This window comes from Stegodyphus dumicola, chromosome 9, assembly GCF_044657685.1.
Source record: "Stegodyphus dumicola isolate Sdum_Otavi_A_Nest chromosome 9, ASM4465768v1".
In the NCBI taxonomy this organism is placed as follows: Eukaryota; Metazoa; Arthropoda; class Arachnida; order Araneae; family Eresidae; genus Stegodyphus; species Stegodyphus dumicola.
The window spans coordinates 136,664,656-136,680,752 of NC_140776.1; the positions used below are offsets into that span (position 1 = coordinate 136,664,656).

The 16,097-nt window shown below is 31.9% G+C and overlaps 1 protein-coding gene across 1 annotated transcript in view; it reads left to right on the top strand.

The window, feature by feature from the left end:
- The first annotated feature begins 9,117 nt into the window (after positions 1–9,117).
- The window catches only part of LOC118186090 (transcription factor AP-2-epsilon-like), a 295,229-nt gene continuing 288,249 nt past the window's right edge, over positions 9,118–16,097 (top strand). The window contains exon 1 of the mRNA XM_035356105.2: positions 9,118–11,463. Coding sequence (XP_035211996.1) covers positions 11,446–11,463 — 18 coding nt within the window. The 5' untranslated portion in view covers positions 9,118–11,445. The remainder of the gene's footprint in view (positions 11,464–16,097) is intronic.

Here is a 16,097-nt window from a genome sequence, read left to right on the forward strand (position 1 = left end):
TTTTCCTTTTTTGAAAGCATTCATTGTGTGCTACAGGACACAAGAAATCAAAACAAGTACCAGTTTCACATTTTAATTCAGACGTATTAATGGAAATTTCTATTCGCTTTTATAAAGAGTGATGAAATGTTGCAGAGACATTAGGATTTTTTGGAAGCAGGCAAGATGAAAAATTAACAAGCCTTCCCCAGGAATCGAACCACGGACATCTGGAATACGCGCCCAGCGTGCAGACCACCACACCACGAAGGTATGCCAAGAAGGAGAAAGAAATACCTTATAATGTGAGTGAAAGCCCACTGACCTTTTCCTTTGGCCCAAAGGGGAATTAGACCCAAAGAGCTATTAGTCTCTCAAAACGGCATTTTACGTCGTTTCGCTTTCTGGCTTGGTTAATTTTTCAAACTTTTGCCACCAAATATTATCGCTATGTATTATATTTAAAGAAACTAAATAATGAAATTGTGTATGAATGGATGCATATTTCTCGCATTGCGAAAAAACAACGGTACCTAGAGCAATCAAATTTTGAATAACGTAGTCCTCCAAACGAACTTGAGTACTTGGAAGCCCGAATTTTGAATTTCGAATTTGTTTTAATATCTATTTCATATTTTGTAAAACTTCAACGAATTTTTGATCAAAAAACTCAACGATTTCAAAGTAAGCAATGGCAACAATGTACGGGAGGGGGAACACATTTAACTCCAGTGCGTGAGACTGTGTGTCGGAAATTCGAAAGGTATGCTGTTTTTAAGTATTTTGGGATTTTTTTAATTTTTTTCACATGCTTCGCCCTTAGGCACTACACGGAAGGGAGCGAGACCTTTGTGGAAGACTTTCTAAGGAATACTGGCTCGTATACACGTTACACATGGTTAAAACCACGAAAATGCACATGCAGACATTCGAGGATTTAAACCTCGAACGGAGGATTCGCGGGATTCGAACCTCGAACCGAACTAGTAGTGTTCAGTGACTTTACCGCTCGGCCGTTGGTGGAGCATTTTGTAATATTGCTATTGAATTGAATTTTTTGTGGTTTAAATGCGAAGAATATGATATTTAATAAACAAAGCTAACAGACAAAACGTTAGAAAAAATCCCTTTCGGACGTAATATAAAATCTGAAAGCTTTCAGATTTTCTTCCCCACCACGTTTTCTTTAACAAGCAAAATATCTAGAATTTTCCAGTTGTCTTAAAGGTAGGGGAAAAGAATTTGCAATAAATTCTGGCAAATGAAGCCCTAGGAAGTAAAATGTATGGTCAATGTGTTAAGATCATCAGCGAAAAATTGCCAGCTGACGAAGAAAAAAGTAGAGAAGCTTAAGCAGAAATTACACAAAGTTCTTTGAAATCTAATCCAAATTTGCAGCAGGTTTACAAAAGAAACATCAACTACCTAAATAAAAAGTAAGCTTAACAGCTAAAGATTAGACTGCAGCTGTAAGCTTAACAGCCCATCAAAGAGCTTAACAGCTAAAGCTTGCTCAAACAAATCAGTAACCTCAAGCTTAAACTCCTTGCTGCTGGTATACAAATAGCCCTCGCGTGCTTTGTCACAATTAATTATCTAACAGGGAGTTCCATGAAGAATTTGTTTCAAGGATTTTAAAAGATTATCGGACGAAAACAATCTTCAAGGCAACCTTCATTCTGGACAATGCCTTAGCTCATCCCGATAACAGTGAGAGATATAACTAGGAAAACTATTCTGCTTTTTTCTTAGTCCGTGTAATACTTCTCACCTAGTATTTGGTCGACATTAAATGGAATACTATGCATAATTGCTGGCCATGATTTTTTAAAATTTTAGAAGATGAAATCAGCACTTTAGTTCGCAATGAAAATACTTTAACAATCATATTTTGCTATTTGATAGATTGTTGGACTGTGTTAAGGAAAGAGACTTGCTTAGAAATGGGTTGCTATATCTGTCAAACAATAGAAATTAATGAAATTGAGATAGCTGATTTGAGGAGTCTGTCTTCCAACTTGAAACTATCTATTAATTATCGAAGATCTAATAGGAAAGACAATTGAAGAGTGGCTTAATGATGATAGGTAGAATGAAATGACTGATGACAATATCTTTAATCTAGTGCTGCAACAAAGAGATGACAGTGATGACGAAGATAATGAGGATTTCATTAGAAATCCACCGAAGATTCTCACTTACTTAGTGTGCCATCACAGCAGCTCATTGTATGTATATCAAACAGCTCTAGACTTTGCAACCGCTAGTATTTTTATGCTAAATTTTTTGGTGGAATTGAAGCGACGAGTCATTATAAAAATAAAAACTCTGAAGGACCCTAAAATTTAAATTTAATAAGAAAATAGTGCTTCACAAAAATAATCCAATATTTTTAATTTTCAAAATATAACTGACCCCACTGTAATGAACCCGACTTATAACGAGCCCCCACACATAACAAAAGAACCTTTTTTTTTCGCCCAGTTTGCTCTAACATTGTTTTATACTGCTATAAGGAACATTTAAGTATATGAAAATCGGATATAATGGACTACGTGAATATCTTCGTATGAAATTTTTCACATTTTTTCAAGAATTTTCCAGAAAGTTTCATTAAAAATTATTAACTGCTAAAATCACTCACATTTAAGAGATTAGAATTCCACATTTCACCCGAAAAAAAAAAAAGCACTTTTATTTATTTACTTTTTTTCCTTCATTCTCACTTTTCTCTGTACCATAAGGAAAGGGTACTCGAGATAGGTGCGACACTCAACTTTAGGAAAATGAGGATACGACTAGCATATTTTAGGACAGAATATCAATACATTCTCCGAGTCATTCAAATTCTTTGACTGAGCTGTCATACATAAGCTGAAATTATCATAATTGATTTTCATATTCTGTCTTCTGAATAAAGATTTTGTATTCTATAGGTCTTTTGCAAGGTACGGTTCATAAAGGCTATTGAAGCTTTGCTTTTCAGCCATATTTATTTTGATAAGAAATGGTTGTATTCGCACCGGACATTGAATACTACACGTAAGTGATGAAATTATCCTCCTTCTTCATCTTTTCAACATGAACGTAACACTGCCATATTCTTTGACCAAACTGTCTGCACTCTGTTGCTGTGTCAAAAATTCATCCGCATAGCGAACTGTAAACATAAAGATAAGAAAAGGTGAATATTACTTGAAAAATACAAAACGTGAACGTATGTTAATAAAACTGCCTGTAATAATTTTTTAGAAAAGTACTTAATTTTATTCACAAGTACATTACACAGATTTTCACGGACTTTTCTTCTTTCTATATATTAATAACTCTTCGTCAACTTTTATTATCATTCATATAAAACATAATTTCGTACACAATAATGAATAAGCCTACGCAGATCAATCCCAAACATCTGGTGCCCTATAAGAAAGGATATATTGGGAATAAATATATCCTTAATATAAGATAAAATAATAAAGATAAAAAGAATATAAAGATAAAAAGGATAAGAATATAAAGATAAAAAGGATAAGAATATAAAGATAAAAAGGATAAGAATATAAAGATAAAAAGGATAAGAATATAAAGATAAAAAGGATAAGAATATAAAGATAAAAAGAATATAAAGATAAAAAGAATATAAACATAAAAAGGATATATTGGGAACTAAACTTTGCAAAAAGATGAATCCTTTTAATGCAAACGCTAGGAGATAAAGCTGCTGAATGGCATGCTCGCCATCGATTCCAATATAAAACCAAATGGCGTTATAACCAACTCGTGCGCGCGCATTTGTGACGTCATCAAAATTGTGAATTTTTTCCTAACTTTGAGACTGTACTGTGGCTCAACCAAGATCCCAATTTCCAAAATTTTTCTTTGTATTTTGTAATGGTCTCCTTTAGCTATCAAATAAGCCATAAATGAAAACTACACCTTTTGGGTTTATTGATATATAAGCGTTATACTAAGACATACATTGCGTCTTAAGATTTTTTTTGCCTCTGAGCTCATCATTCAGGAATCCAATCCTACGTCAAACTGACTACAAGCCCATGCCTACAGCTATATCAAGTACAAGCAAATGGCAATATACGTGCAGGCGTTATGACAGCAAGTTTTTTAGGTGTCATACAGTGAGAATGCTTTGAAAAACCTACAGTTATTGTCATTCTGTGATAAATACCATAAAATTTCAATACATATACTCGCTAAGTACTTACAGATTACATTCCAAGAACGTCTAATATAGTGTTAAATTTGCAATTAAAGGGGGCGCTGAAAAAATCGAAAGAGTATGCTGAGCAAAATGTCCTTGAGAAAAAGACCACCATGCAAGAAAGGGTGTGGAAAATTATACTTTAAAGGGTGGTAATGAATAGCACGTAGGAGGTCACGGTAACGCTAACTCTTATGATGCTCTCTTTGCAATCAGTGAAAACAACCACATGGTAGCGATAAAAGACTGGCGGCAAAAACTCTTCGTCAAATAAATGATAGATTGCGTGTTTTCAGTATCTAGGTTTCATTTATTTATTTTAATAGAATTCTATCATATTGTTTACGGGAAGCACATGAGGGATATCTGCCTAAGGAAAACTACTGCACATGAGAAAACCACGAAAACTCTCTTGAAGCCAGCCCGTTGGTGGGGATTTGAACTTTGGTTAACAGATGTTTAATGATTTCACCGCTTAGTAACTAGAGATATTAGTTGTGACTACAGATGCAACTTAACTCAAGCTTTATCAGAAGAGATTTTACTATATAAATAATAACATGGGTTTACTGTGATAGTTCCAAATGTTTTATAATTTTTTAGAAATTAAAGGAAATTTTCTACCTCTTGGAATAAAACATTGCAGCTAAATTTAAAATAATAATAAAATCTGAAAGCTTTCAGATTTTACGTGACGCCCAAAGGGACTTTTTTCAAGGTTTTGTGTACTAACTTTATTTATTACATAATTTGTTCTTCTCACTTGAACTCAACAACAATATCGCATGAGTATATCTTTAGAAATTTCGATATATACTCTCGCACGATGGAGATAATTTTTTTTCGCAACAATATCGCATGAGTATATCTTTAGAATTTCCGATATATACTCTCGCACGCTGGAGATAATTTTTTTTCTCCCTACAATATTGCTGTTGCTCGCTTTGAAAGCGTTGAGTTTGTTAATCAAAACTTCGTTAAAGGGTTACACCATACAGGTTACAAAATATGAAATCGATAATAAAATAAATTTAAAATTTGTGCTTCCAGATGCCCATATTCAGTGGAAAATTACATCATTCAAAATATGATGGCTCTAGGTACCGTTGTTTTATCACAATACGAGAAACATACATATTTTCATGCAGATTCTTCATTATTTAATTTCTTTAAATATAACACAAGGCTCTAATATTTGGTGGCAAAAATTTGAAAAGTGAACCGACATTTATACTGAACCAACGCAAAACGCCAAAATGAAATTAAAAGCCCTTCTGGGCTAACTCCCTTTGGGCTAATAATAGTAATATTTTCTTTCAAGCTGCAAAGGTTTTTTATACATTGTACGCTATAAAAATTTGGGTATCTTATTTGTTAATGTACGCATTACAGTATACAGTGTCATCGAAAAAGAATATCGGAATTTCGCAACCGTACCATATACTGAAATTTTAAACTTAAAGAAATAATTGTGTTTAAATTGTATACAAGAAATCCCGTCCAATCCAGGGACGCTGCCCGTCCAATCCAGGAATTCTTCAACTCATGGATTTTACAGGGCAACCAAATCCCACAGCACCCTGAAACACAAATCTTACAGCTTTGCACAATGAAAATATTACCAATAGCAGCCACCTAAAACGTCGAATAGCAACTGCACTTGAAACTCCGCAGATGGCTACAAAAGACAAGGGACTGAAATTAAATAACGTTGTCGAATATATGTCGAAATATTTAACAAAACATCTATCGAGCAGCTAATGGTGCAAGTAACGAAACCGACTAAAATGTACGTTGTTGTGACTTGTCTGACAGTAATATCTGAAAAAGCCCACGAAATTCATTTTGTCAAGATTTGATGGAGAACAACCCCGTGTGTTTTTATTTATTTTACTTGTAGGCTCTTATAAGCTGTTGTAACATGTTATTTCTGTTTGTATTATTATTTGTACTTTATTATTTGGAACAAGGCTGTAGTTTTCTGTGCTCTGGTGCTTTCCTTATTTTCAGCCAAAAGCTAAGCTTTCGTCTGCCATTCGTTAAACCTTCAATCACGTGCACCATTTGATCCATCTCATTGCTCCCACTTCTCCATCTATGCTTTTTGTACAAGCTCGACATCGACGGACATGTTTCATTTCGTATAGGCTTTATACTTTTTGCCATCTTTTTTTCCACCCTAAAAGGACTTGCTTCAAGGACTATTCTGCTTATTATACGTTATTATATTATTTATACGTTACGTTTTCATGCTACATTTATCACATATCTTGTTAGCCTGAGATAGGGCTTTCGTGGCCTGCGGCCACCTAAGAAGGGTACGGGTCCGAAGGTACCTAAGAAGGGTACGGATCCTAAGAGAATTTTCTAGCCCCTCTTCCTCTACCACCAACCTCTCGAGAGGACTTATATGGGATCGCCGCATATTTAGAGTGCCCCCATGCCTTACAGACATTATACATTTACAAACATCCAGGCCTTCTCCGGGATTCGAACCAGGGATTTTCGGTGAGACAGTCAGCGTCACTAACCACTGCACCGGTTATGCGGCACTGAAATATATACGAAACGTTATAAGTTTTTGAATATAGTAATAAAATATTCCCGTGCATTTATTTATTTATTTATTTTGTGTGTGTAATACAATTTCGTAATCCTGCCATTATTTTTTGATGACCCTGTATATTGCGAAAAGAATTAGTTTTTTCTGTTATAAATTCGAATAAAGTAACTTACATAAATAATTGTAACAAAAACTGTTTTAGTATTGCTGGTACTAACAATAATAGCAATAACAAGAACATCAATAACTTGCGTTTTATTCTTCGATTAAATATTAACGCCTTGAAATGAAGACAGAAGGTATTCTCGAAGTATGAGGAGTAAGAATCTATTAAAATATCTAGTAGATCTATTAAGTATTTGGTATAAATTATTTACATATATATGTTTGTAAAACTGTATTGAAATTGAAAAATAGATAAGTAAATCAATAAACAATATAAAACAAAGTAAGTATATAAATAAAAAAAGAATTTTTTAATAAAAAAAGGGAATTTTAAATAAAAAAGAACTTTGTAATCAGGAAAATTTCTCTAGAAATACATTTTTGCTTAAGTTGGTATCACAGTACAGATTCTAAACGCGCCCCATAATTTCTATATAACTAATTTGATAGAGATTAGAGAAAGGAGAAAAATTGAGAAAAGAGGCAAATCGAGAGACGCGTTTTCATTCATGCAACAGCAGGCGAGAAAAAGGTAATGCGTTCCAAATTCCAAGTTCCGCTGTTATGCCGCGAATATTGTGCAATATGCAGGACGTTTTCTGGCTCTCTAAGTTTAGAATACATTACTTTGTAGAATTCTCACGGGGGGCTAGGACGGGCAAGGACTGGAAGATGCCAGGAGAGGGATATGGTCAAGTGTCACGTGTGTTTCAGCACGCAAGTAGATAAGCAGAAAATTCCATGTATGTCCTGTGGTCATGCGTACTTACTGTGGTCGTATTTATAGCCGAAAAGTCTTTGTATTTTCCTACCCAGCGGCTGGAGAGATTTCTGGATAGATTCGGCTGGAGAAACTGCAAGGAAAATGTGACGTAGTATGCTGCAGAATGAAGCAGCAAAGTGTATCCTTTGAAACAAGCATACGTTTAATTAAAATTTATAAATTTGATGGTCTATTACCAAATGGTTCCAATTAAATTTGATAAGTTTGTTTCATATTTTATATTTTACACGCATACATATATAAGAAAAAAGAAAGACATGTATAGGGGCTGCAAACTGTATGATATTCCAAAAATTCATGAAACCATTAGATTTTACTTTGATGCAGACGATAGTAGATACAAAATAGAAATTCTGCAGTCGACCTTGTGGGCCTTTGAAACATATTTCATTTCATTTCGAAGTTCATGTATAAAATAATACTTGTTTAAAGAAGTCATTGAAAAATTTAAGTAAAAGAACCTTTTTTTAAATTGCTAACTTAAGCTGTTGTGACCAAAGCATGATGCTAAGAATGAAAGAAAGATCTTACCGTTGATTGGTAACGATGTTTATTTATAATAGAGGAGATTTTATTGAAACAGAAAAGAACAAAATTTTAAGGTGGTTTTTCGTCAACGTGTTAGATCGACGCAGTGAATTTTAGTTCAATATATAGTTCTTCGCCCATGATGTATAAATTATAAAATAGAAGTTATAAAAACAGCAATTTCCTCGAATCGATCTTTTACGAAATGCAAAGAGTTCAGTTGTCTCTATTCTTTTTTTAAGTATAAATACGCCATTGTTGACTTTTAATAAAATACAAACAACAGGAGGAAATTTGGTTTAAAAAACATAAAAAACTTTAATATGTATTTTGCAAAAGGATTTTATTTATTAGGCATGATGCAGACGAAATATTGTAAAATGTCTTTTATTAATTATACTAAGCACATAAATTTTAATAATCATTCCTCCTAACCGGTGAATATCAAAATGCTTTTAAAAATGTATATATTATTTTTAAATGGCTCACATTTGTACGCTGGTAATTAAAACTCTGATTATCAATATACACTGTTTTCAAATATTAATAAAAATTGAGAATATAACAAAATAATTTTTTTTAAATAAAAAGACAAAAGAAGAATCAGTGCTAGACAACCAGCACAATTAAAAATGCATCCTATATATAACAAGAAAATCGACAAAAGGTATAATTATACCGAGTTCGAATTCTCTCAGTCCCGAAATGGCGTGCAAAAAAAGATCACTTTGCCGGAAGGGTAACACCGGGTTGTTAAGTCAACGGCGCAGGTGATTGGCGCAAATCTACTTTGAAAGAATTTGCGACCGCTTCGGCGCGCTTTTTCGGCTAGGTACACAAAACCATTTGCGCGCGTTCATATGACAATAGATGGATAAACTGGCAGCATCAACGGAGTGAGTAGCTATTTATGATTATGGATAGCTTGATTATAAATAACTCGCGGTATCTGGCAGAATACTGAGCTGCGTGTTATTTATCCGATCAGGATTTTTTTCCCTTCTTGCTTGATTCATAAAATATTGTGCTTTGTCCAAAAGGATATATGGTGTATGAAATAAATTAATTCTTACGAAAAACAAATTATGCGATGAAAAGTATAGTGAGAAGAAAATAGCGGATAAATTTTCTTGTGTTTAGAAATTTCTACAGCATAAATTATCATACCATTTGGATTTCCGGATTAGGAATAGACTATTTTTTGGTTTTCTGGAAAGAAAAATGAATCATACAAGACAGTTTTCCTAACAAGGTATTATTGTACTGGAAATATTTCTTTAGATATAAAAAGTTTCGCATTTAAAATTCCGAAATGAAATTCGTTTTTCTTAAGTGGAAATGGAAAAGTAAACTTGGGTTTATAAATAATTATCTTTTGGTTTAATAACAAATTGATTGTTTGCTTTTAACTGAAGCATTTCTTAAATCTTCTCAATAAGACTGTTTTCACTGAAGAGACAAAAAATAGTTTCTGGAATTGAATTTAAAAGACAAGGAATTTTCTTTCAAGTTCAAAAAGACTAGAAAAAAAGAAAGAAATCATCCGTCACTTTTAAAAAGCTGCACGAAAATAAAGACTGGTCTCGAAAAGTTTTAGAAAAGTAAAAAAGTAAAGATAAAGAATGAATATTGAACTAAAAAAAATATAGAGTTCAGCAAGAAAAAGAGTGTTTTCCGATCTTTTGGATCTAGGATTCTAGATGCGCCTAAAATATAAATAGTCAATTTATTAGAAATTAATATATTGGAAGAGAAAGAAAGCAGTCTTTTGGCAGATATTAAACTGGCGTTCTTAGAAGTCGTTCTTAGACGGATCGTCTGTGAAGCAAAAATTTCCTTCAAGCTATCAGAAGTACATTTTATGAAATTTAGTAAGCATTCATATATTATTTCAATGATTGTTTTAAGTTCGGATCAATAAATTCTTTTGCTGCAATACCTTCGAATTGTGTACGGAAATTTGCGGAAGGACATACACGAGGAAGTGGTTGGACAAACTTGAGCACGCTTCAGAACTCTTTAAAACCATCTTTAATAAAGAAAAGCGAGGAAAATCCTTTAAAATAAAGAAGAGAAATTCCAAAAAGCAAACACCTTCCACCTTCTGATAGCAGAAAAACGTGCGAGACTTCAACTTGCATACTTCAGAATTACCCATTCGAGAAATTGACTCTATGCATGGTGCGGAAAACAACACGGCTTAGCAAATCCTACCGATGAAAATTGCCGATTATATATACCAGCGCCATCCTTTTCTCTTCCCCCACCTCTCCGCTACTACGACTCCCTTCCTCCGAGATTCCACATACTCAAAACGTAGCTTCATTTTTCTCAAACAAACCCAAAATTGATTGAATGGTTGGGGTACCACTTCAATTCGGATAGCTTTTGCTGCAAGAGTTGGATTGTTCTGGACTAATCTTGAGTGATCTGTTGCGCAACTGCAACAAAGAAAACACAGAAGATTTCTTAACAAATGTTCGGATTTTATTCAGCAACTTGGAAGTAAGTTAATTACGACTCGGTTGTGATTTTTTTTCTCTCGGACGTTTTTTTTTTTTTAACTGCGGAAGGTTCTAAAGTTGTTAACATCGTTTTGTGTAAATACGATTTTAATGCTCCAGAAGTTTGGTGATTATTATATAAGCTTTGGTGTCACTGAGGAAGTTTTCATCATAATTAACAAATATAGCTCATGGATTACTTTGTTGATGTTTAGTTTAACAAGCTGGAGAGAAATCTGGTAAGTTATTTAGAAGCAAAACAAATGCTAACTGTGTTCTCAAGTAAATGATTGCAGATTCTTTTAACTAACTGCCTAACTAAAACATATTTGGGAAACTGAAGTCAGTATTTTCAAGTACTGTCCTTGAAATCTACCAATAATATATGATCCTTTTCTTTGCGAAGTGAAAAGCCGTTTCGACGAATCACAGAATGACAAATCCAATTAAGGAAAGCATAATAGAACGATTTTTAAGAACTCTGTAGGGAGAAAATTCTGAAAGTAGACCCTAGCAGTGGGGTCGAGAGACTTTACCAGTCCGCTAAAGAGTGTGAGTGACCTCTGGCGGTGAAATTTCAGATCACACAGTGACCCACCAAGTTGAGCTCTACACCGGAAGGAATTTTTTATTTCTCAGCCACCACGGACCGCTGGACTTTTGTTTTCTTGATTGCGTAGTTCCTCCTGGCAAATAAGAGCGCATGATGAACAACAGCATGGTAAGTCACAACCGCTTAATTTTTTATTATAAATTTAATTATTTTCAAGGATGAGGATATCTTTTATCCGTTTAGATTTTAACAAATGTAAATAACTTTGGTACAACGCATCTTCTTTTGTTAAATGTCTATTAAAATTACAATTTTATGGTAATTTCCAGCTTTAAATAATATTTTAACATTGCATTTCCTTGAGTGTATTTGGAATATTTTCGAAGCAGAATTTTTTCCAGAATTTTTTTTTTATTTTATTTATTTATTTATTTATTTATTTTTTTCCCAGATGATTGTGTTTTCCGAACTCTAATTTTTTATTACATTTCATGAATTATGTATATTATCAGTTACTTTTTTTTAAACCTTTATTTTCTTTTACTGCCGAAATTTAAAAAGACATGTTGATTGACTGAAATATTTTTCTGTTGGAAATAAAAATTTCAGTTTTAATTTTATAATGAATATAAAAGATTAAATATCGGAGCATTAAAAAAACGAAGAATTTTTTTTGGGGGGAGGGGGATAATTAAAGCAAAGCTGTCATATTGCTAGTTGAGAAAGTAGAAAAATAGATAAATAAATGAATAATAATTTGCGACGTCCAGTAGTTTTAGATTTGACCGTTTTTTTTCAGTTTATATAGTTTTATCTTTATTACCTAGCTTCTCTAATTTATTTAATGTTAAATTGTATCAATTTCTTTTTAATCTCAAAAAACACACTGGGTGCCTATTAAACTCAATTTATTTTGATTTTATTTTACTAAAAATGCTCTTTAAATGGAAAACAGCTATTTGTGTACATTTTATTATTTTTATTAATTTATTTATTTTAAACGAAAAAACTCTTTTTCGAATGGAGAATCATAAATCTGCCTGTATATTCTAATGGAATTTAAAGCTTTTTATATTATGTTTAATTAGCTTTGATAAATATTTTATTACGCATCTATAAATCATAAAGATTCAAATTCAGCTTATACTGGAATATTTTTTGCACATATCTATTTTCCGTTACATCAATAATTTTACAAATTAATAACCTGGTCTTAAAAGGTAACCACTTTTTTACACACAGTCGTTTATTTAAATGGTGTTTTTTCTAAAAGCAATTAGAGAAAATGTCACATCATGTTTAATGAATGCTACTTTAATAACTACGTTTCGGATGTTAAAAAGATCAATTGTATTTTAGCACTTTATGATATTCGAATAATGCATCGCTAGATATTATGTAAATTTACGGCGTAATTCCATAAGAAATTATATCTTTTGTGTAGTATTGTATATTTAGTGTTCGTACACATATAATCGCCAACTATTATTACAAGAGTATCGTTATTCCAATAGAGTACCGTAATCGTCATTAGATAAATCGTATTGTAAATTGCAAACTTGTATTACAAAATAGATTATTCATGTTATATCTTGGGTCAAAATGAAATGCCATTTGAGTGGCAAACCATAACTAAACAATTTGCATCTGTTGGCTATTATTATATTTATATTCATATCGATATTTGCTGTCTGCAGAGAAAGATAATTTTCATCGTGCCATTAATGACGCAACAAGTCTTTATTATACTTGCAATGAACATTAATACACTGTCAATGTGTTCAATATTCAACACTTGCAAGTTGCATATTCTTTACCAGAATCTTGATAAAATCCCGTGATATGTCTATGTATATATAAAAACATACATACTTTATATATATATATCACTTTTGGTTAATTCAATATTATATATATATTAAAATTATTAAATTACTAAACTACTGTTTATACCAATGATCCTGCATATGATTTCTGCATAGTTTAAAACAAGAAATTGAATTCTGTGGTTTTAATATCTGATTAAAAATAACCGATTACTATCGAAATTAAAATGAACTATAAGCAGAAAAAACCTAAGGAAAAAGAAGCAGAATTTTTTTTTACAACTTTGGGATTTTCATAGATTAATATAGCTAAAAGTTTGCAATAATTGTTAAAATAAAGATGTGCAAAAGCCAAGCAATTCGGCAATATTCATTCTCAGTTTTGGACAATCGATATTAAAATCTCTTTGCTATAATGTCGACTACTTTCGACTAAGATTCCTTCTCTTGAATTCCTTTCCAAACTGATCTTGAGTCTTTTTTGTTGATTTATCAATGATCAGATTAATAAAGACATTAAACGCTAGGCTTTGATAACTTATAGCAGACAATAAATACTTTCGTAGATTTTTGGCCCACGATTCTGTGCAAATGAAATTCAAGCAATAAATTTACGTTTTAAACTCTTCGGTATCAAAAATTCTAATTTGCATAGTGATTGACACTGAATACGGGAGCATAAAGACAAAATTACTATGACTATTACATTTCATTTTATTTTATTTATTAGTTTTGATGATGGAATTGTGTTTGCATAACTTATGCTGTCAAATTAATTTCAACCAATTATAATGCTGCTTTATGTTGACAGTATGTAGTAATATTATAGCGATATGAATCAACATAATTCATTTCTGACTGCTCGTAATGACTACTGATGTACTTCAACCGGTGGTAATGCTGATTTTACAGTTGATGCCTTTCAGTCCATGACTGAGAATGGATCATCGTTAAGATTCATTCTCATTTAATGATTAGCATCACAGTATCAGTTCGTTGTTCTTATAAATATTAGGAATTTATATGTTAATAAGTGATGAGTTTCCTGGTTATTTCTTCCTCCACTGGCACTATTTCATTTTCCTCGATTAATGACTAACATCCAGAATGACAACCAAATTTTCATGTTCTTTTTTTCACCTATAAAACCGATTGCTGTCATATGAAATCATTCTGCTTATAATTACAACTGGTTTTAATGAATACTGCTTTTCGTGTATGTTAAATTGTACCCATAAATTTGTACGAAAAATTACACATAAATTTAATAAATAGAAGTTGGTTTAATAACGATTATTTATATACATCAGTTTATTGATAATGATTCATGACAGTATGATCTTAAAGTAAAAGAGCAAAGTACAGCTATACTAAGGACTCGCTGTCCATGTTTTCTATTATTGAGGGGGAACGATATTTTAGGATTAGTCTTAAGTTTTCAGTCGCGGCGCTGGAGAATTTGCCAACTCAAATATCTAATAAATGATGAATGGTTTTAGCAGATAACCGTAAAAAATTTGATAAATTGTTTCTAAGTAATAAGAAAAGTATAAAAGATTTTAATTTTTTGTATTTTAAAAGAAATATAGAGTTTAAAACAAAAAATTGATCTGTGATCACTTCCATACATTAATAAATTTAAAAAATCGAAACAGACGCGGGAAAAATTTGTAAAATTAAGTAGTAAATAAATATATTAAATAAATATTTTATATAAATATTTATTATATTATATTATTTGCAAAATATTTATAAATATTTATTACCCAGCATCTTACTTTATATCGAAGATAATGTACGCGTGAACAATAGTAATTTATTTTAAAATACAAATTTGTTTGAAAACTTCATAAAAAAGTCATGTACTACATTTAATTTTGGAATTATTTAATTTTTTTTTTATTAAGATAAGATAATGCATTATAGTTTTAAGACTGCGAATCGTTTGTTTAACAGCTCTAGTAAAAAAAAAAAAAATCTATTATGTTACCTATCAATTAAGAAGTTACTTTAAAACTAAGAAATTCTTTTCGTTTGTATAGAACTAATTTTCCAACAGCAAATTAGTTCAGTGAAAACTTGGCTGCTAACGGATTATGTTATGTTTTCTGGAATAGTAACATTAAAGTCGACATTTGCGGAAGATCAGTATGAAACATTGCAATATTACCTGAAAGTCAGTTCATTGATGTAACAGAGATAATCTTTTATGTAATATTTCCATGGCTTGCAGCGAAATAGCATCCCAAACAAGAAACAGGACAACTGATGTCCTTGAACATAATGAATTGTGAAAGGATGACAAACGCCTTATAAGATGTCGCAATTTTCGTTCTGTGTACAACACCACTGTGTTTCACGAAAACAGTAAAAATAAATAAATAAATGAAAAAGTTTCCCACTTACAGAAAGTACAAATTTATTTTGTTTAGATGTTCATACATCAAACTTTCGTTGAAAGAGGACAGATGTAGTTGTTTATTTTCTTATTATTTTCGGATCTTTTATTTATTTATTTACTTTCTTTTATTTAAAAATTTCATTTATATCACTTACTTTTTTATTATTTTCTTTAATTTCGTTTATTTTCTGGCCACTATCTTTAGTGTATATATGCTACACTACCAAAAAATACCGCTTCACATTCAGTTTCTATGTATCTAGCACTGAACTCGGCATCAACAGGTTTCTTATTTATCTTTTGTTTGTTTGCTGGCTCTCTATAAATGAGGAGTATAAATTTTTAGTAAGTCGCGATAGTGGAGCTATTACGAAGCAAAACACGAGATTAGAAAATTTCTACGATGTTACTATTCCATGCGTTTTTGCCTTGACATTCACAGCGAGAGAACTTGTTTGTGCAGCCAATAACCGCGGAATTCTCGCAACACTTTATAAGTAAAAGAGTTGTTTGAGAGATAACAACCGAGCGTAACTGAGTAAAAAATACTTCCATGCGTGCAGCGAATATGAAAT